Below are 20,063 nucleotides of genomic sequence, written 5' to 3' on the forward strand. Positions count from 1 at the left end.
CTGCATATTCTTAAAATATTTTCATCTTCATTATAGGAAAAGCCAATTCTTGCTCCTGAACCTCTTGTCATGGATAACTTGGACTCAATTATGGAGCAGCTAAATACTTGGAATTTTCCAATTTTTGATTTGGTGGAAAAAATAGGAAGAAAATGTGGCCGTATCCTTAGTCAGGTAAGAAATGCATTCATATGTGAGACTTCTTTTTTTTTTTTTAAGATTTTATTTATTCATTTGAGACACAGAGATACAGAAAGAGAGAGCATGAGTAGGGAGAGAGGCAGAGGGAGAAGGAGAAGCAGGCTCCCCGCTGAGCCAGGAGCCCTATGTGGGGCTGAATCCCAGGACCCTGGGATCATGACCTGAGCCGAAGGCAGGTGCTTAACAACTGAGCCACCCAGGCGCCCCCATACATATGACTTTAAATGTAGAAAAAAAAAATTCCTTGGTTGGTTAAAGCTGTGTCCGTGCTTGACACTGGTGGTAGGCACTGGGTGGAGAAAGGAAATGTTAGTACCCAACATTCTGTAGATTCCGCGGTGGTGGGTTAACCAAAGAAATTGGAACTTGAAGTGAGTGGAATACTGATCAATTAAAATATGTAGTTTTAAAGATAAAGTGGAAGAGAACAGGGATACACAAGCAAGATGGAGAAATACATCTGAAATTTATAGAATTCAGCAAAAGAAAAGCTGATACAAGCCCTCAAAAGAAGAAAGTTGCCTAATTATTAACAGTAATTTATTGTTTGTAATTTTTTCCAATGACTATTTTTTAAAGCTTTTTTTTTGGGGGGGGGGCTAGTGGGAGAGGCAGAGAGAGAATTTTAGGCAGGCTACACGACCAGCTCAGAGCCTGGCGTGGAGCTCCATCTCATGACCCTGAGATCATGACCTGAGCCAAAATCAAGAGTCAGACACTTAACCAGCTGAGCCACCCAGGCCCCTTTAAAACTTTTGAATATTATGGCGCTTAGGTCTTATCAAAAGTAAGATATTGTGCAGAAATACATTTCCTTCCATTGCTGTGAGAAACATATCAAATAGAATTCTCTGTGTTTTAATGCAGAAAATACCTTTATGTATCACAAGAAATACAGAATATGAACTATTGCTACTTAATAAGACTTTTTTATTTTTTTTCCTTAAGCTAGACTACTTTCAAGGCTTCCCACACTTAAAAGAAAATGTTTCCCTGAGGGAGAAAGAAAGCACAGAAATTAAGATTTTTGAACATGTTGTTCTCAATACAAAATTGCTCTACAAATCCAAAAATGGATTTGCTCTATTATCAAACACCTATCAGAATACACACCCAAGGGGGATAATGCAGTAATATTTATCAGCTTATTTAAAAATGTTTCAGGGGTGTTTTCATAGATGGAATAGCATTGTAGAGATGCTAAAGACCACCAAGCTAACATAAGACTTAGGTGAGAATTCAAGACCCAGATTTATTGGAGCCACTAACACTTACCTGGGAAACACTAGAAGAGAAATGATATGTTATACTGATTTCTACTCCGTGCATCAGCGACAGGCTTTCTTCAGACGTCTCAACAAGTATCTGAGTGTGGGGCTTTAAGGTGAGGATTCCTGATCCATGAAGGTTTGAAGGAAGAAGATAGAGGGGCCTTTTCCTCTGTTTCTCAGTTGTACAAACACAAAGTACTAGTCTAGTCTTCAAGAAGGAAAGAATGTCCCTCTGCCTTAAAGGGGCTAGTAGGGAAATTAGATATGGCTCAAAATAATGACAGTTCAACTTGCTACCTACAAAAGAAGTTTGCTAAAATGATTGATGGATTATGAAGCTCAAAATAATTACAAAGTCTGTGTAACATGTAGTTGCCTCTGCTAGACTCTCTTCTGACCATGAACACCTCGAGGACTGGGGTGACAGCCCTTGCACTTTTACTAGGAGTTAACAATCCCATTTTTCTTCTTTCTTCTTCTCCTGGGTGCTAAGCAACATCTTTTATGCTAGGTGATCTTATTAAATATTTTTTTAAAAGACTTATTTATTTATTTTAGAGAGGGTGAGTGAGCATGGGGGGGGGGCAGGGGCAGAGGGAGCGGGAGAGAGAAACTCAAGCAGAGTCTACGCTGAGCACAGAGCTGGATGTGGGGCTCGATCTCTCAGTTGAGATTAGAACCTGAGCCACCACAAAGAGTTGGACAGTTTCACCGACTGCGCCACCCAGGGCCCCGAGGTGATCTTGAAGACAGGTGTAAGGACAGCTATTTTTATCCAGTCCACCTTAGCCTCACACCTCAGGGCTCCTCCTGCAAGGTTCTGTATCTCACTTTCTGAAACCCCTTACAGACTATGTTTCTGAGGGAGTAATTTTACCTGGAAATATTCCTGTAATGGTACCCCAAAAAGTGGTGGCAGAGGGCCGGGAAGCCTTCTTTCTCCTTCACTGCTGAGTGTGGTTCATAGGAAGAGAAAAATTTTACATTGTTTTATTTTTTTGTTTTTATTTATTTATTTATTTTTAAAGATTTTATTTATTTGACAGAGAGAGACACAGCGAGAGAGGGAACACAAGCAGGGGGAGTGGGAGAGGGAGAAGCAGGCTTCCCGCCGAGCAGGGAGCCCGATGCGGGGCTCGATCCCAGGACCCTGGGATCATGACCTGAGCCGAAGGCAGACGCTTAACAACTGAGCCACTCAGGCGCCCCAACTTTACATTGTTTTATATCTGATCGTATGTCACAGACTCCCCCAAACCCTACAACTTGATCTTCTCAGTAGCTCTGTTGCAGATAGTCTGTTTAATCTCTGCTTTTCAGAAGAGGAAACTGAGGCTTAAAAGAGCATATACCATTCATCTAAAGTCACAGAGTAAATATCAGACCCATGATTTGAATGCAGACAGCCATATTGGAAATACGTACTTTTGGCCTTCATTTACCTTCGGCTGTTTCTGAGCGCATCCCCCCTCCTTCCCCGCCAAAAAAACACATTCACTGATTCTGTCTTCAAACACTCTGAACAGAGAGCTTGAGCCGTGGAAAAGTGGTTACTGTAGCAGTCAGGTTTTAAGCTGACAGGGACAGTGTAGCAAATACCATTCCTCCCTACCTGTCTCCTCTGGAAGTTCTGAGAGCTGGGGCTGGGCTTGTGAAACTTGACCAGCTGTGCCACAGAATGTTTTCTAAGAGTCCTGGATATGAGTACACAACAAAAAGATTAGATATAATGAACAATTAGATTGCAGTAAAATTCACTAATGTGTTTTTCTTCCAGTCACCTTCCAAAAAAGAAATACATGAGCCTTAGTATGTCACTATTTATCTTTCCAACTTACAAAACATTGAACTTTGAGAAAATGAACTTTTATTTGTCTTGCTGAGTAGAACTTTATGGGTTTTCTCTTTGATTTGAGTTTATAAGCACAAAGTCATGATATTTTCACTGTGTGAAAGGCATATTTTTTTCACCTTAGTAAGACTTTGGGACAGCTGAAATGAATTAACTTGAACATTCCGAGAAATCACCTTTTGGCTGAAACTACACAGAAAAAGTCTCACTTCAAAAGATTTTTAAAGAGACATATGTGCAATGGAAATGACTTTTCAGTCTCAATATACTGACTGCCTTTTTGATGATTATCATGTTTATTTTAACAAATTTCAAAGGACATGGTTCAGATTTCAGAATAGTGCTTACTTTTTCCGGTTGCCAATATTTACCTGGTTAATGGTATCTTTATTTGTGAGTTTAAATTATTGGTGGTTGATTTTTAACAGCATGTTGATGAAAATTCTCCTGTTTTAAAATCATACTTGAAAATATCCTGTTGTCTTAATTTTTCCATTCATCTTTCATATGTTTAAGAGAATAGTAGGAAACTTTAGCTGTTTGCAATCCTAACAACATTGCTTTTCAGATGCTAGTGGTAGGATTTGAAGCAATTTAGAGTACAAAATCTGAAACCAAAAGGCTTGGCTTGAATTCTGGTTCTGATAATATTGTCAGCCATGTGATCTTGGACTAGTCACTGAAGTAACAAGCATAATTAAATCCATTAGGTATTTATAAACAAGAATTCAAATATAGACCAAAGCAGTAGTAAAGAGGAGATACCCCCCCAAAAAAAAACCAGCTTGAAATATTACAGAAACCATAAACTTCACTTTCTATTGCCTTTTTTTTTTTTTTGAGAGAGTGAGGGGGAAAGGGGGAGGTGGGGGGGGGGAGTTGTGGAGGAGGGAGAGAGGGAGAGGGAAAGAGAGAATCGTAGGCAGCCTCCATGCCTGGCATGAGCCCAATGTTGGGCTTGGTCTCACAACCCAGAGATCATTACCTGGCCAAAATCAAGAGTCAGATGCTTAACCAACTGCTCCAGGCACCCCTGTTGCATTTTTAAAGAGAAGATGTGGGAATGGTACGTTACACACAAAAAGGGTAAAACTTAAATGTTCTTGCCATTCAGAATGAAGAAAAGCATACAGAAGTTGATGTACATAGTATATAATCTGTTTCCAACCTAGCAGCTTTGGTGATCCTTTTAAAACATAAATCAAATAGGGGCGTCTGGGTGGCGCAGTAGGTTAAGCATCTGACTTTGGCTCAGGTCATGATCCCAAGGTCCAGCAATGGAGCCCCGTGTTGGACTCCATGCTCTGCAGGGCGTCTGCTTCTCCCTCTTCCTCTGCCCCTCTCCCCACTCAGGCTCCCTTTCTCTTTCTCTCTCTTTCAAATAAATAAATAAAATCTTAAAAAAAAAAAAAAAGTCAGATAAAGTCACTTTCCTGCTCTAATCTCTTCAGTGGCTCCCTACCTCACTTAGAGTAAAAGCCTTATAATGATCAGTCTGGCTGTCAAACCCCAAGATTGCACCGCACCCCCCCATCCCACTCTGCCATTACTAACTTAAATTCTACTGTCCTCATTCATTCTGTTTTAGCCACACTGGCCTTCTTGCTGTTTCTTAAGTACAGCAGGCATACCTCAGGGCCTTTGCACAGTCCTTTTTCTCTGTATGGAAAACTCTTTTCTCAGATATCCATGTACCTCAGTCTACATCTCCTTCAGTTCTTTGCTCATATGTCACCTGGATATACCTACTCTAACCACCATACTTAAAAAAAAGCAAATTCTATAACTTCCCTATATTCCCAATCTCTCGCCCTTGTTTCCTTTTTTCTTTTTCTATATTACTTACTACTTTCTCTCATAGTATATACCTTACTTATTGTATCTGTTATTTACTGCCCTCCCCTGCTAGACTATAAGCTCCCTGAAGGAAGAGGTCTTTGTTTTGTTCACCTGGATATATGCCTCATACACAGAAGAGTATCTGGAACATGGTGGGCACTCAGTAGATGTATGCTGAATGAGTAACTCTCCTTTTTAGTTCTGTCAGCCTAAATAGGTAAACTGAGGCAAGCTCAAAATTGTCAAAAAGATGAGTTTATTCAGGAATAGCAGGGGAACTGCAATTTAGGATGTGCAAACTATAGCAAGCTACAGTGAGTCTTTGAGGGTTTGGGGTAGGCTGTATTTACGGGCAGGGAATGTAAAGAGGGGATAGTTCAGTTAGAGTCTGTTAACATCAGAAGCAAATGGAGACCAGGTTTGAAATTCTCCAAGCAGGCAAAACTAGTGCAGTCATACAAGCAAAGCTCAAGTCAACTTATTTTGGGAGACCAGCCCAATCTGGATCGTTCCGTGTTCATGCTTCTGGAAACCATAAGTCCATCTTCCCAAGGTTGATACGAGGCAACTCCTGATCAACTCCCTCTCATTTAAGAAAATTCCAATGTTATCACTTTTCTAAAAAACCAGTCATTTACGGGAAATCAGTCTCTTTGTCCTTGAGCTTTGTTTTTCCGAGGACACATGTGTGAGATTTTTTTTTTTATATCCTTCGGTTTCATTTTAGATTGAAATTCCATTATCGTTCTCTCTATATATGTATATATGCCTATGTATACATATAGATATATATGATAAACACTAAGTACATAATTAAAAGAATATTATTGATTTTAAACAGATTTAAAGTCAATAACAAAAGGTAGAGACTTAGCTATGAAACAGCATACCAAAGATGGAGAGGGAAGATTTCAAGACAACTTTAAGAAGAGATGCAGATAATAAAAATGATGAATAATTCTTAAAGTCTCCTGAGTTATAACAACACTGTGCCTTTGTGACGTGAAGTAAGGCCACTTGAAATGGTGCCACACTCCCTTCTGCCATGTGAATGACCATTCCTCTCCCCAGTACCTTCTTCTGTGCCTTTATCAGTTTTTTCTCCATCATTTGCATGTCAGATATGCCGATTACGTGCATAGGTATTCACTGGATTTGGGTTGCCAGAGCTTTGAATGCAATTTGGAAGGAGAATAGATATTTGGAGGAGAAAGACGAGCAAGGAAAAAAATTTAGATGTTGTTATTTATACTGCATTAGAGTAAATTGGTTTTCTCTATATATTTAGTCAAAGTAACCGTTTTTCTCTCTCTCATAATTCTTTCCCCTTATCCTTCACTAAGTTAACAATTCTGAATCCTTTATCCACTGGGAAGCTTTTTTTTTTTTTTTAAATAAAAATTAGTCCAAATTAAAGCTTTACCTCATTTATTAGTGCTTGTAGTATACACTATACAATGAACTATTTGATAAGTAGGATTCTCTAGTAGATGATAGCACATACAGTTGAGTACCTTGATATGTTTCTGTAGTGTATACTGTTGTTTGGGTTGGTTGGTTTTCTTGGTTGAATGTCCATGCCTTTAAAAACAGATCAAATACCCCTTGTGGTCAGGGGCTACAGGGGCTAGACCCATAGAGTTCTTCAATACTTACTTGACTTATTGTTCCCAATAAGTGTCTCTACTGGCCAGGAATTACTTGTTTTAATTTTTTTTTTCTTTTTGTGTCTAATACACACCCAGGGATGTTTTGTAAAACTTCGTTCTTTCTCTTTATAGGTATCATACAGACTTTTTGAAGACATGGGCCTCTTTGAAGCTTTCAAAATTCCAGTTAGGGAATTTATGAATTATTTTCATGCTTTGGAGATTGGATACAGGGAAATTCCTTGTAAGTATGAGTTAAAAATAATACTTTTCAAATCCACTGAATTTGCTCTGGGTAATGGGATATTGAATCATTGGTGGCTAGCAGAGAACTACACATGGTAAACCTGGAGATTACAGCCTGTTTCAGAATCCTGGTCCCTTCACTTCTCAGCTGTCACCTCTGCATGCCTCATTTCTTAATCTGTAAAATGGGGATCATAATGTCTTTGAGGATTGTAATAGCTTTGTAGGATTGTTAGGAAGATAAAATGAGGTAATAAATCTAAAAGGGTTATAATAGTGCCTTCACATAGTAAGCCAGTTTAAGTGTGTGCTCCATAAATAATTAAATGTTAAATTTATTGCTTATTTTATAATACACTCCTTTTATTGGGTGAGTTTAACTTTTGTTCTCGCATCTGGAGAGTTAAATCATGAACTCTTGAAGTTTTTTCAGTATAAGAAAGACCTCGCTGGGTGTGGAGGGACAGGAGGGTGATGGTCTAATTAATAAAATAGAAAAAAAGAGACACCTAAAAGTTTGTGAAGAAATTATTAGAAACATTTGAAAAATCAGATAAATGTGAAGACCAAAGGAAGGGACACAACCAAGTGTTCAAGTTTATGAACTTAAAATATTGTGAAAGTAATTTTGTCATTCATAATAATGCAAAATTGGAACAGAGAGGAGATGTTAAATTTTCAATTTGGAGCATTTCCAGTATCATCTGAACATGTGAGTAGAATCAGCCTACATGCTACAAAATACATGGAACTGAAGAAAATGTCCAAAACCCAGTCAGGGAAGTTGTGAAAATGTGCAGAAATCATGTGGTACTTTTAGAAAATAAATGCATAGCAAGAGTAGACATCATACATTGGTTGAAGCATGCCTTAGAAATGCGTCGTTCAAATCATGTTTTAACTTTTAAGTTTTAAAATTGCTTTTATACACCTTAGACTTCAGAACCCCATGACTTTTCCTAGTTGCAAACAACTGAAGCTAAATAAATATTCTACGGAGACAGGTAGAGTACAGGTATTTCCAGAAAGGGATAGTACATTAAACTAGTGATCCGTTATTAACATATTGTTTTTCAAAATGCCAACCACATGCTACATTGGAATGAAAATACACAGCTGATGGTGTGTGATAGGAGAAGATAATGAAGAATTGGATCTACAAATGAGATTTGTTGGAGAATATGGGACCAAAATGCAGACAAGACAAGACAGTGGGTATAGAGGAGAGAGGAGCTTAAGAGCCCTGGGCCCCTTGGGAAAGTCTGGCTGGTAGGGCCATGGAAATAGAGAGAGAGAGACAAAAAAGGGATAGTTTGAAAGAATCTCAAGATAAGCCTTGCTTTCTTAATACCATTTTCCCAGGGCACACTCTGGTTGGATGCCAGTGATTGACATAAGTGTTACTGATTTTTCAACAGCTAGTCATCAGATTAATTTACAAATTGTTATATTTCCAAATGTATTCTAGTGACCTAATCCGCTATAGCCAAGTCCATTAAGTACCAGTTGATATAACTACTAACTTTTCTCTAAGCAGTATGTCATAAAATCATAGGGAAAGTTGATCAATATTTAAGCATAAGAAGAAGTTTCCAGATTCTAAATTTTATTACTCATTTTTATATTTTCTTATTTTACAACTGAATAGATGTTTCTTTTTTCTGAAATGGTGGCTTCTTCATTCCATGTGAAAAGAATTTGTTATAATAAACCTGGTTGTTCTATTAGGAACCCCAAACATTTTCCGTAAAGGGAATTCATTTACATCTCACAGAGAAGTTTTAGCTTGACTGGTGATCCCTGTTAAATAGTAATTCCTTGCATGTGGTAGTGTTGTAAATTTAGACTAATATAAATATTTATTAAAAGCTTTGCTTATCATTAATTTTAATTATCGTACACAAAAATTTGTTATATGTCTCCTTACTTTAATATCTACTCCTAGAGGATTATATTTCTCATAGCTCTATCTAAATAAACCCATACCTAAATGAAAAAGCCCGAGAGTAACTAAAATGGGATTAGATTAACGTTACTATAACGATGACCTACAATACTAGAAATTAAATTTTATTATACTTCTAAGCACACTTTTAACAATTTTTAAGAGATGAAGACTTTTAAATTTGTACCCAGAGCCCTTACTAAAATTTGAGAAATCTAGATTTAAAAATAGACACAGGTAGGTAGTTAGATATTTCATGCAGTAGCAGTGGAGAAGGTATAAATATAGGCAACTCACTGATAGAAATATGATACCGAATATATATTTGTTCAATAAAGGTAAGGATAGGGGCACCTGGGTGGCTCAGTTGGTTGAGCGACTGCCTTCGGCTCAGGTCATGACCCCGGAGTCCTGGGGTCGAGTCCCTCATTGGGCTCCCTGCTCAGCTGGGAGTCTGCTTCTCCCTCTGACCCTCCCCCATGTCATGTGCTCTCTCTCTCTCACTCCCTCTCTCTCAAATAAATAAATAAAAAATCTTTAATAAATAAATAAATAAATAAAGATAAGGATAAATTAAGATATAGTTGATACTCAATTGCACAGAGAAATAAATAATGTTCATTATTGTTCACAGTCCCTTTCAGCTGGGCATATTGGCAAGTAAAGAAGATAAATCATCAGGTCCTATTCATTCATGAATTCAAAGTTAGTTTTGAGGGTGCTTTTTCTGTGTTCAGAGACTTTCATCTCTAAAATATATTCTTCCTAACACCTCTTCTCATTCTTGTTATTGAAGTTGGAGAAATGGGTAGAATGGCAGCAATGAGAATAATCTTGCTCAATCTGTATGTCATGTGCCCACCAGTTTTAAAGCTAGATACTGAGGTGGCATGGGACAAGCTAGAAAGGCAGAATTATGACAGTATTTGCTATAATCCAAAGGGAAAAAATGTTTAAATTGTCACTTCTCTTCTTTAACACTTTCCCAAAGGAGCCTAGGTAGAATTTTCAATTGAAAATCTATAGGTCTAAAACTCTATGCATTTTACATATAACTCCAACCCTCCGTGCCAGCTCACTTCAACTTGGTGCTTGAGCGATAAGGAGAAAGTTGAGAAAACAAGTGTGTCAAGACAGAAGAGGGAGCTGGGCAGACTGTGGGAATGAGATAGGGCATGTTGTGTTTGGTGTGTGCATACGTGTTTCCGTGTTGTCAGGGAGGCAGAGGGGCTTGCTGGATGGGCAAGGGAACTATCAAGAGAGTCAGGGGTTTGTCCAAAATGCAGCGGTGGAGGAAGAGGGATGATAATAAGAAGAAGAGCTCTGATACCATTCCTTCTCCCTCTCAGTTGCCTACCATGGCTGTAAGAAGAGGAATTTTTAAGCATGTTTATGTGTCCTACAGAAACCTACAGAATCCCCTGTGTTGATCTAGCGAGCTTATTTCCTGGGTGCCTTTGCTCCTGAGTGGGTCTCCAGAAAGTTAATGGTGAGAACAACAGCAGTGCCAGCACTTGGTACAATACTTGCACATAGTACATGCTAAGTAAATATTTGTGTAATAAACATGTTATTGACTGCTTATTAGGCGGATGATTTTCCATCCTGCTTAAATGACAGTGACAGTGTTTTTTTTCTGGATCTACACGTGCATAACTGGAGATTTTTTTTTTTTTTTTAAGGATTTAGGTTTGGTTAGCTATTATTTAAGTATTTTTGAACCTATACTCAAAAGCAAAAGGGCTACTTTTTTTTTCATATACCGTCTTTTCCTAATTTTTTAATCAAGATTATACTAGCCTCATAAAATGAGTTGGGTAGCTTCCCTCCTTTTTATATTTTCAGGACTAGATTGCTTAAATAAGATTATTTGTTTATTGAAAGCTTACAAAAATTACCTATAAAGCCTTCTGGCCCTTGGCCTTGGGGTGGGGAATAGGACAAAGAGCAGTAAGCTCCAGAGCTGCAAGTTTGTCTATACTTGATGTTGTCTGTCACTCCACACAGACTCCACCAGCACCCTGATACTGCCCCATCCACGCTTGCAATGCTGGGCACACGCACAGGGTTCTGTGACTTGCAAGAGTAATGATAATTACTTGCCCACAGTAATTTTCCCAGCTTGCAGCAAAGGAGAAGAAAAGACCTCAACTCAGAAGCTCTCTCCCAGCCTATCCCCTAACAGTGGCAGCGGGGCATTTTCTTCTCTACCAGGTCATCACTGCCTTCTCCCTCCCCCAAGGGTTTAGCATATCTTTTATTTTAGCTCTTCAATTCTTAACAAATCCAGCATTGATTTTGGAAGAAAACTAGTGATCTGTGCTAACTCACCATCTTGTTCCAACAGCAATCATGTATTTTTTTTTAAGATTTTATTTATTTATTTGAGAGAGAGAGAGAGAGCACTCACAGCATGAAAGGGAGGGAGGGGCAGAGGGAGAGGGAGAAGCAGGCTCCCCGCTGAGCAGGGAGCCCTACACGGAGCTGGATCCCGGGACTCCAGGATCATGACCTGAGCCGAAAGGCAGATGCTTAACCGACTGAGCCACCCAGGCGCCCCAGCAATCATGCATTTTATGTGAATTATATTTACATTAATTGCAAGCTTACTATGTGTCAGGAACTTAAAAATATGTTTTCTTCTGTAATTCTCACAATTGTACTGTGAAATAAGTCACTATTATTTAATATGTCTATATTTTTAAGATTAGGAGATGAGACGTAGAGTTGTGAGCAACTCACTGAAGCTCGCACAGGTAATAAATACCAGAACAGAGACAAATTCAGATCTCTCCTAAATCCAGACGCTTTTAGCGTGACCAGTTTCGTACATGGCACAGGTGTAGATCTAAAATGTTTGGTCTTAGATGACTTGAGATGGTCTATACACAGAGATATAGACTCCAATTTCAATGAAATTGTTCTTTGGATGACTAGATAATATCAGTATTCCCCTCCGGCAACGACACAGGGCACAGGGTTTCCTCTTTCCTCCTTTGGAACCTTGGATGTCTGTTCTAAACACATCCTCTCCAGTCCTTACAAGGCCCCTCTACTGAAATGCTGGGTGTTTACATAAGATTTAGCTACATGTCATCACTTAAAGACTGACTCTTAAGAGTTGCCAGAAATGTAGGGAAATAGGCACCATGTACCCACATTCCCCGTGTGTGCCACCAACACCAAAAATGTTAGTTTTTTCTGGGGCATCTGGGTGGCTCAGTCGGTTAAGTGTCTGCCTTCTGCTCAGGCCATGATCCTGGGGTCCTGGGATCCAGTCCCACGTCGGGCTCCCTGCTCAGCGGGGAACCTGCTTCTCCCTCGCCCTCTGCCCCTCCCCCAACTCAGGCTCCTGTGAGTGCTGTCTCTCTCTCTCTCAAATAAATAAATAAAATCTTTAAAAGAAAAAAAAATGTTAATTTTTTCTTTCTTCCCTGACCAGGGACCAGATGTTTTCTCCTGTTCCCATTACTATTCTTACTGTTCTTTTCTGTTTTCTCTTTATCTGTTGAGTATTATTCAGAGATGTGATCTACTATATTGGAAGAGACTGTATTATGGTTGGTCACTGGAAATAGAATATGTAAAGTTAGCATACTTAGGATAGTGTATAGCAATCAATGAAAGGGCCAGTAAACAAGAGAAAAACTTAGAAGAATTGCACCAGAAAAAAAGGTGAGCCAGGAACACATCAGGCCTTTGGTCATGGTTCAGTAGAAGCCGAACTGCACATATAGAATAGACCCCCTTCCCATGATAATGACATTGTAGCTAGAGGATTTGGTTTTCCCATAGATTTTGCTCTTCTAAAGGACTCAAATCCCTACGTTAATGTACAAGGAAGTTTTTATTTTTCTCTTCAGGTATTTCCTAGAGCTGTATTCCCAAATTAGAATTTTTAGATCAGAGAACATCATTAATTGTGGTTTTCAATTTTGCTTTGTGAATTTAACCTACATATAGAAGATATATTATTAATTTTTACAAGTGTTTTAAGTTTGATGTAAAAGAATACTACTTTGTTTTATTCACAGATTATATTTGCATGATATTTATCAGAGATGAAATATTAGGTGGTATAGATCATTGGTCTGACCTAGTTGAAGTATGTCATGGGTCTTTTATTCTGGTCCTCTGCATAATCTTATACAGGAGCATGGAAATAAGTATAAGGGTAAACAGTGCAGTGATTGCACATAGTGAGCTTTCTATAGATGTTAGGTTTCTGGTAGACTCTGGACACAGATTTGTCCACTTCAGACATCTGCATGCATAATGAATGTTGTTTGTGCTTTTTTTTTTTTTCCTTGTTACTATGGATATTATGGAGTCATGGAAGAGTAATCAAAGAGTATTTGTCCTAGAATGTTTGGCTGCCTTTCACTGGGGTATTAAAATGTTAAGACTAAACTGTTTACCCAGTAGATGGCACTCTTAGTCCTTGGACCCCAAAGTTCACAAATGAATGTTCCTTTGCATTGGTTACAGATCATAACAGAATCCATGCCACTGATGTGTTACACGCTGTGTGGTACCTTACTACGCAACCGATTCCGGGCCACTCAACTGTGATTAATGATCACGGATCAGCAAGTGATTCAGGTACGTATTAAGTGCATCTATGCTCCCTTGTTAACTATGGGGCGGGGGGGAAGCATTTCTTTAAAAAAGGAAGTCAAGAAAATAGTATCAGTTTAATACTTTTTAAAAATTTCTATACGTTCATTTTCTCTTCTCAGATTCTGACAGTGGATTTACACATGGACATATGGGATATGTCTTCTCAAAAATGTATAATGTGCCTGATGATAAATACGGATGTCTATCTGGAAATATCCCTGCCTTAGAGTTAATGGCATTGTATGTGGCTGCAGCCATGCATGATTATGATCACCCAGGAAGGACTAATGCTTTCCTGGTGGCAACTAGTGCTCCTCAGGTAAATCTTTCAATTTTGATTCGAAGAAATAATTCGATTTAGAGATTTTTCCAAAAGAAATTAATTTTATAAATTTTGATTTATAATAGGGACCAAATGAATATGAGCCAAACTATATTTAGCCCTAGGATATTTGTAGAGACCAAGCAAATTTTGAAAAGATATCATGTTTGTTCCAAGATATTAATGGCAGGCATGCAACTTTATTAACCTTGGGAAACCCTTCTCAGTTTTCTTCTTAAGAAGAAAAACTAGTTGAATCTATATTAATGAACCTTCTCAACAAAGAAAATCCAACCTATACAAAAGTCCCTTTTTGAAAAGATTAGAGAACCAGATCTTTCTTGGACTTTTAATTATGTAAGTCTTCTTGGTAGCATAAAACCCATTCCTTTGAAATACATTTATTATAACAACCGTTATTCCTATGACATTTCTATTAGTTAGTAGGATTTAAACATCAATTTATTTCATTCATTTGAGGGAATTTTTTTTTTTTTACTTGAACATAGTATTCCAAAAACAGTAACTTTAAAGAAGTCCACTTTCTTATATACTTAAATTTAGGTTAAAAATTAATCACTGAGTATCTTAGCATCTCCATCTATGTAATTAAACTCAGTAAGTTTCTCTTTGATTTAATTAGCTGGATCTAATGAATCATTGAACACTACATCAAAAACTAATGATTTACTATATGCTGGCTAATTGAACATAATAAAAAAATAAACAAAAAACAAAAAATAATTAGCTGGATCTATGTTAGTAAGTATTCTGAGATCCTGTTTTTTCTTTCTAGAGGATCTAGAAGCCTGCTCTCATACTTATTTTGTTTGTTTGCTTTTTGTCTTTTACCCAACTCCCATCCATTTCCACCTGTCTTAAAGACTAGACTAGAATTTTCCTCTAATCTATATACAATAAAAATATCCTGATATTTTTTTTCCCCTCACTACTTAAACTTATTTCAGCGTGTCCTTCATACACCAGAATTATTTTTCCTAAAGATGGGCAAATCTTTTTGCCAGCACCATTTATCATTCATATTTTCCTAGACATGTATGCATTTTTACTTAGTATAATTTAAATTTTCATGTAGTTTGTCTTTCCTTTTTATCCTTATGCCTTTTTTTTCTGTGTTGTCTATCTACCACTCTAGTCTTCAAGCAAGGTTTAGGTAACTTCCTCTTCTTTTGTAGTGTCCCTCAGCATTATTAGAGAATTCCAAGCAAGTAGATATTTATTATACACCTTTAGTTACTAGTTGGAGGGTGATATCTTCTATGGCTGCTTGTGGGATGAGAATGTTTTAAATTATAAGCCTCTCAGGGAGTCCGTTCCTATTTATTAGTTATATGTGCTTAAGAAAAGGTAATTCTTGGGACACCTGGGTGGCTCAGTCGGTTAAGCGTCTGCCTTTGGCTCAGGTCATGGTCTCAGGGTCCTGGGATCCAGCCCCGCATCGGGCTCCCTGCTCAGCAGGACGCCTGCTTCTCCCTCTCCCACTCCCCCTGCTTGTGTTCCCTCTCTCGCTGTGTCTCTCTCTGTCAAATAAATAAATAAAATCTTAAAAAAAAAAGAAAAAAAAAGAAAAGGTAATTCTTATTCTAAATGCAGAAAGTGACTTACCTCTTAGGAATTTTAGTATATTTGGATTGTTTTTTAAGATTTTATTTATTTATTTGAGAGAGGGAGTGAGAGAGAGAGAGAGAGAGCACAAGCAGGGAGGGAGGGAGAGGGAGAAGCAGGGAGCCCGACGTGGGGCTCGATCCCAGGATCCTGAGATCATGACCTGAGCTGAAGGCAGACGCTCAACTGACTGAGCCACCCAGGTGCCCCTATTTGGATTTTTTTTAATAATTAAATTTCTGTGCAAAGAAATCTGATAAAAGCTAACTCTAAGCCCCTCATTTGCAAGAGTTTAGAATAAAGTTTCAAGGAAATGAACTTCATCTTACAAAAAAAGGAAATTTCAACCAAGGAAAGTAATCAATAGTCAATGTAATTACAATATGGAATTCTTAATAACCAGCAGTCACGAGATTACATTTCTGTGTTCCGTGAAAAAAGAGGATCCTGAAGGCTCTGCCTATTCTTGTGTATTTTTTATGATTTTTTTTTAATTTAAAAGTTGAATCTTTCAGTCTTTGCCTTATTTGCCTAGGCGGTGCTCTATAATGATCGTTCAGTTTTGGAGAATCATCACGCAGCTGCTGCATGGAATCTTTTCATGTCCCGGCCAGAGTACAACTTCTTAGTTAACCTTGACCATGTGGAATTTAAGCATTTTCGTTTCCTTGTCATTGAAGCAATTTTGGCCACTGACCTGAAGAAACACTTTGATTTCGTAGCCAAATTTAATGCCAAGGTAACTAGATTTGTACCAGTCTTCATTTTATGACCATATTGAAAGATGTCATGGAATCAAAGTGTGGAACAAAACTTACTGCTCTCACCTCTAATACGTCAACTGTGAAAATGAAATGCAATAAAATGTTTAACCAGAAGCAGATATATGGCATTGCTCCCAGTCTAGAAATCTGAGAAGTTGAGGTGCTGTCTACCTATATATTATTCTTTGTGCTGCAAAGAAATAAAATTCTCACTGTCATTGGGTTTTTTTGTTTGATTTAATTTGCTCTCATCTCTGTGGTATACTAACATAAATTGTCTGGAAGTAGAAAAGGTCAAAACCCTGAAACAAAATTTCATACATCAAACATAAATACCCAAATGTTAACTTAAGAAAATTTCTTATCATTTGTAGTTATATTTATTTACTGGTCATTGGTAATATATGCTAATTTTAAATAGCATTTATTTTCAGTTCCATAATTAATAATTACTTTATCATTTAAAATTTTATTTTTCTGATGAACTATTTTACTATTATGCAAGCCAGTAGCATTTTAAATAACTAAGAAATTCCTCATTTCTTGTTATTCTACCTCTACATGTTAAGAAGATCATAAATATTTTGTTGTTTATTCTGTCCAACTCTTGCTTTCATTGAAGCAAACCACACTTTACCTTTACCCCTCAAACAGGTGAATGATGATGTTGGAATAGATTGGACCAATGAAAATGATCGCCTACTGGTTTGCCAAATGTGTATAAAGTTGGCTGATATCAATGGGCCAGCTAAGTGTAAAGAGCTCCATCTTCAGTGGACAGAGGGTATTGTCAATGAATTTTATGAACAGGTAACTAACTTAACTGTTTATCTTAATTCATACTTGGGCTGCTCATAAATTCACAAAAGCTTGCAAAAGCTGTAAAAGTGTGATCAGTCTCTTTTATATTCAACTAACATCAGAAAAACTAAAAACTCTAAGATAAAGTTATTTGCAAGTATTGCAGAGGATGGAGGTGGGGGAGGCAGGAGAAGATGTTGAAATAATGAAATGACCTACTGAGACATTAGCAAGACCATTGACATATTGTGTCTTTTTTAAAAAAATAAGTTTATTATAATAGAAGCTCATTTACATTTATATGGATGAATGTACATCAGATTAAGTTCATTTACTTTTAATAGTCGATAACAGCATATGAAAAAGCTTTATAAATAGACATTTTATTTGACATGATAATGTGAGAGTAAACACACTACTGAAAAATCTACCACAAAAAGATAAGCATAAGGTGATCTTCCCTACATTACCCTACAGTGGTCAGATTATATGTGAAACTTTGTTTTGAGTACTGTGAACTACTCTCAAGAGGATTCTGGAGGTAGTGGAGCATGGGTAAAGGATAGGAATCAGTGGCATAAAAGGACATGATGAGGGTTGCTGGAGGGGTGGTGGGTGGGGGGATGGGATAACTGGGTGATGGGCATTAAGAAGGGCACTTGATGTAATGAGTAGTGGGTGTTATATGCAACTGATAAATTACCAAATTCTACCCCTGAAACTAATAATACAGTATATGTTAACTAAATTGAATTTAAATTAAAAATTTAAAAAAAAAAAGGAGGGAGGGTAATTTCCCTAGGCGGGGGGGTGGGGGGGAGGTGTGTGGCGGGGAATGGAGTTGATATAGTAACTGTCTTCAGATACTTTAAAGACTGACATACAAATTTAGGATTAAGTGTATCATGTTGGGGAGATTAAAGAAAATTATCACATAACACAGGGTCTGATTTATAAGAAACAGTGGATTTCTCCTATAGAAGTCTATAGAAGTCTTTCAGTCTATAGAGGTTATAGGGAGATTGATTTCAAGACAATGTGAGAAAGAAATATGTATTATAAAGGTATCCAGAAATAAAATGAGGCACCTTTTTAAGTAATAAATAGCTATCACTGGACATACTTGAAGAGGGATTAGAAAGAACTTTTGTGGGTTTTATAGACAGGACTCATACATAGGATAAAAGGTTTGTACTTTCTAGAAAATAATGTATTGCTTTTTCTAGAAATGAGATTAATTCATAATCAATCTCCAAATATTGAAATACAGAAAAAATAGGGGCGTCTGGGTGACTTAGTTGGTTAAGTGGCTGCCTTCAGCTCAGGTCATGATCCCAGGGTCCTGGGATCCAGTCCATGTTGGGCTCCCTGCTCAGTGGGGAGCCTACTTCTCCCTCTCCCCCTGCCCCTCCCCCCACTCGTTCTCTCTCTCTCAAATAAATAAGTAAAAATCTTAAATAAAAAAATAAAAGAAATAAAATAAAGAAATAAAAAAAGGAAAATGATAACCCGGTTATAATGATTCTATTACATAGACATAACCATTGTTGATATTTCAGTATATTTCCTTCGTTAATTTTGCTAGTGACTACTGGTTGACAGTCTATTTTTTTTCCAGAGGGATTTGAAGTAGTTTAAAATAAAAAACACTTATACAGTAGTACTATTAAACATGTTGACAAATAAGAATATCAGAAATCATATAATCACAGAAGATATAATTCAACCAAAAGCTGGGATAAGGTAGCACCTTTAACTGAGCAATAAATTATTCTAAGCTTTACTGGCAGCCAAGGCAAAAGGAAGAAAACATGATAGATTATGTATTTGTTTCATAATTATTCCCAGGATTGCATTTTGAAGTACATTTATACTCTAATAGAACAAGGACTGACATAATAAGAAATACTATCTATTAAGACATTAGACCATTTCTTCTATTGCCCTTTGATCAAAGCCAAAAACTCAAGATCACCAAAGTGATAAATGGCAACAAAGCATTTCGACAGGAATCTTAGCAATTTGGGTAGAATCTTTTAGCAATCAAGTAAAAGAGGGAGTTCACACATGAATATCTGGGTTCTTACATAATTGCAGATTTTAGATGCCAAGTGAATGTTAACTTTACTAGTATTTTTAACTTTCCATGTCATTTATCTTTCTGGTCGACTCTTCATGCTAAATTCCTATTTCTAGGGTGATGAAGAGGCCAGCCTTGGGTTACCAATAAGCCCCTTCATGGACCGTTCTGCTCCTCAGTTGGCCAATCTTCAGGAATCCTTCATCTCTCACATTGTGGGTCCTCTGTGCAACTCCTATGATTCAGCAGGACTAATGCCAGGGAAATGGGTGGAAGGTAGTGATGAGTCAGGAGATACTGATGACCCAGAAGAAGAAGAGGAGGAGGAAGCACCAAATGAAGAGGAAACCTGTGAAAATAATGAATCTCCAAGTAAGTTTTATAAAACCTATTTCTACTGTGTTTTTCCTAAGATTTTTTTTAACATAGGTCAGATAAATTTTATGCTTCTCATGAATTACATAGTTCGTGTCCAGATATCATCTTCATCTGATTGTGCATAACCTCTCTTCCCTAATATCATAACCCTAGAAGTTATAGATAATGGAATCTATTATAATACCACATTCATCCGAAGATACAGCCCCTGTTATAAAGTAAAGAGAAATTAAGCAGTTGAAACCTGTTCTTCAGGGTATCTTAATGATTTAGAGATGAAAGGAATTTCAGATACCATATAGAGCAACCATAGACTTTTGTTGGCTTAGTTGGAGGAAGGCCATGTGAAGTGGTAAGAGGTAGTTATCACCCATTCATGTAACAAATATTTATTAAGCATCTACTTTGTGCCAGGCATTCTTCCAAGTACTGAAGATAGAGCCATGAACAAATCAGACTAAATATAAAT

The 20,063-nt window shown here is 37.4% G+C and overlaps 1 protein-coding gene across 2 annotated transcripts in view; it reads left to right on the top strand.

Moving 5' to 3' along the window:
• The window catches only part of PDE3A (phosphodiesterase 3A), a 333,023-nt gene that overhangs the window by 291,746 nt on the left and 21,214 nt on the right, over nucleotides 1-20,063 (top strand). For both annotated transcript variants that reach the window (XR_004297827.1, XM_032391771.1), the window contains exons 9-15: nucleotides 37-174; nucleotides 6,945-7,056; nucleotides 13,492-13,605; nucleotides 13,743-13,942; nucleotides 16,107-16,310; nucleotides 16,990-17,145; nucleotides 19,333-19,588. Coding sequence is in view for 1 of the 2 variants with exons in the window: in XM_032391771.1 (XP_032247662.1) it covers nucleotides 37-174; nucleotides 6,945-7,056; nucleotides 13,492-13,605; nucleotides 13,743-13,942; nucleotides 16,107-16,310; nucleotides 16,990-17,145; nucleotides 19,333-19,588 (1,180 nt within the window). In the remaining variant the exon portion in view is untranslated. The remainder of the gene's footprint in view (nucleotides 1-36; nucleotides 175-6,944; nucleotides 7,057-13,491; nucleotides 13,606-13,742; nucleotides 13,943-16,106; nucleotides 16,311-16,989; nucleotides 17,146-19,332; nucleotides 19,589-20,063) is intronic.

Source organism: Phoca vitulina, unplaced genomic scaffold (assembly GCF_004348235.1).
Source record: "Phoca vitulina isolate PV1807 unplaced genomic scaffold, GSC_HSeal_1.0 scaffold64, whole genome shotgun sequence".
In the NCBI taxonomy this organism is placed as follows: domain Eukaryota; kingdom Metazoa; phylum Chordata; class Mammalia; order Carnivora; family Phocidae; genus Phoca; species Phoca vitulina.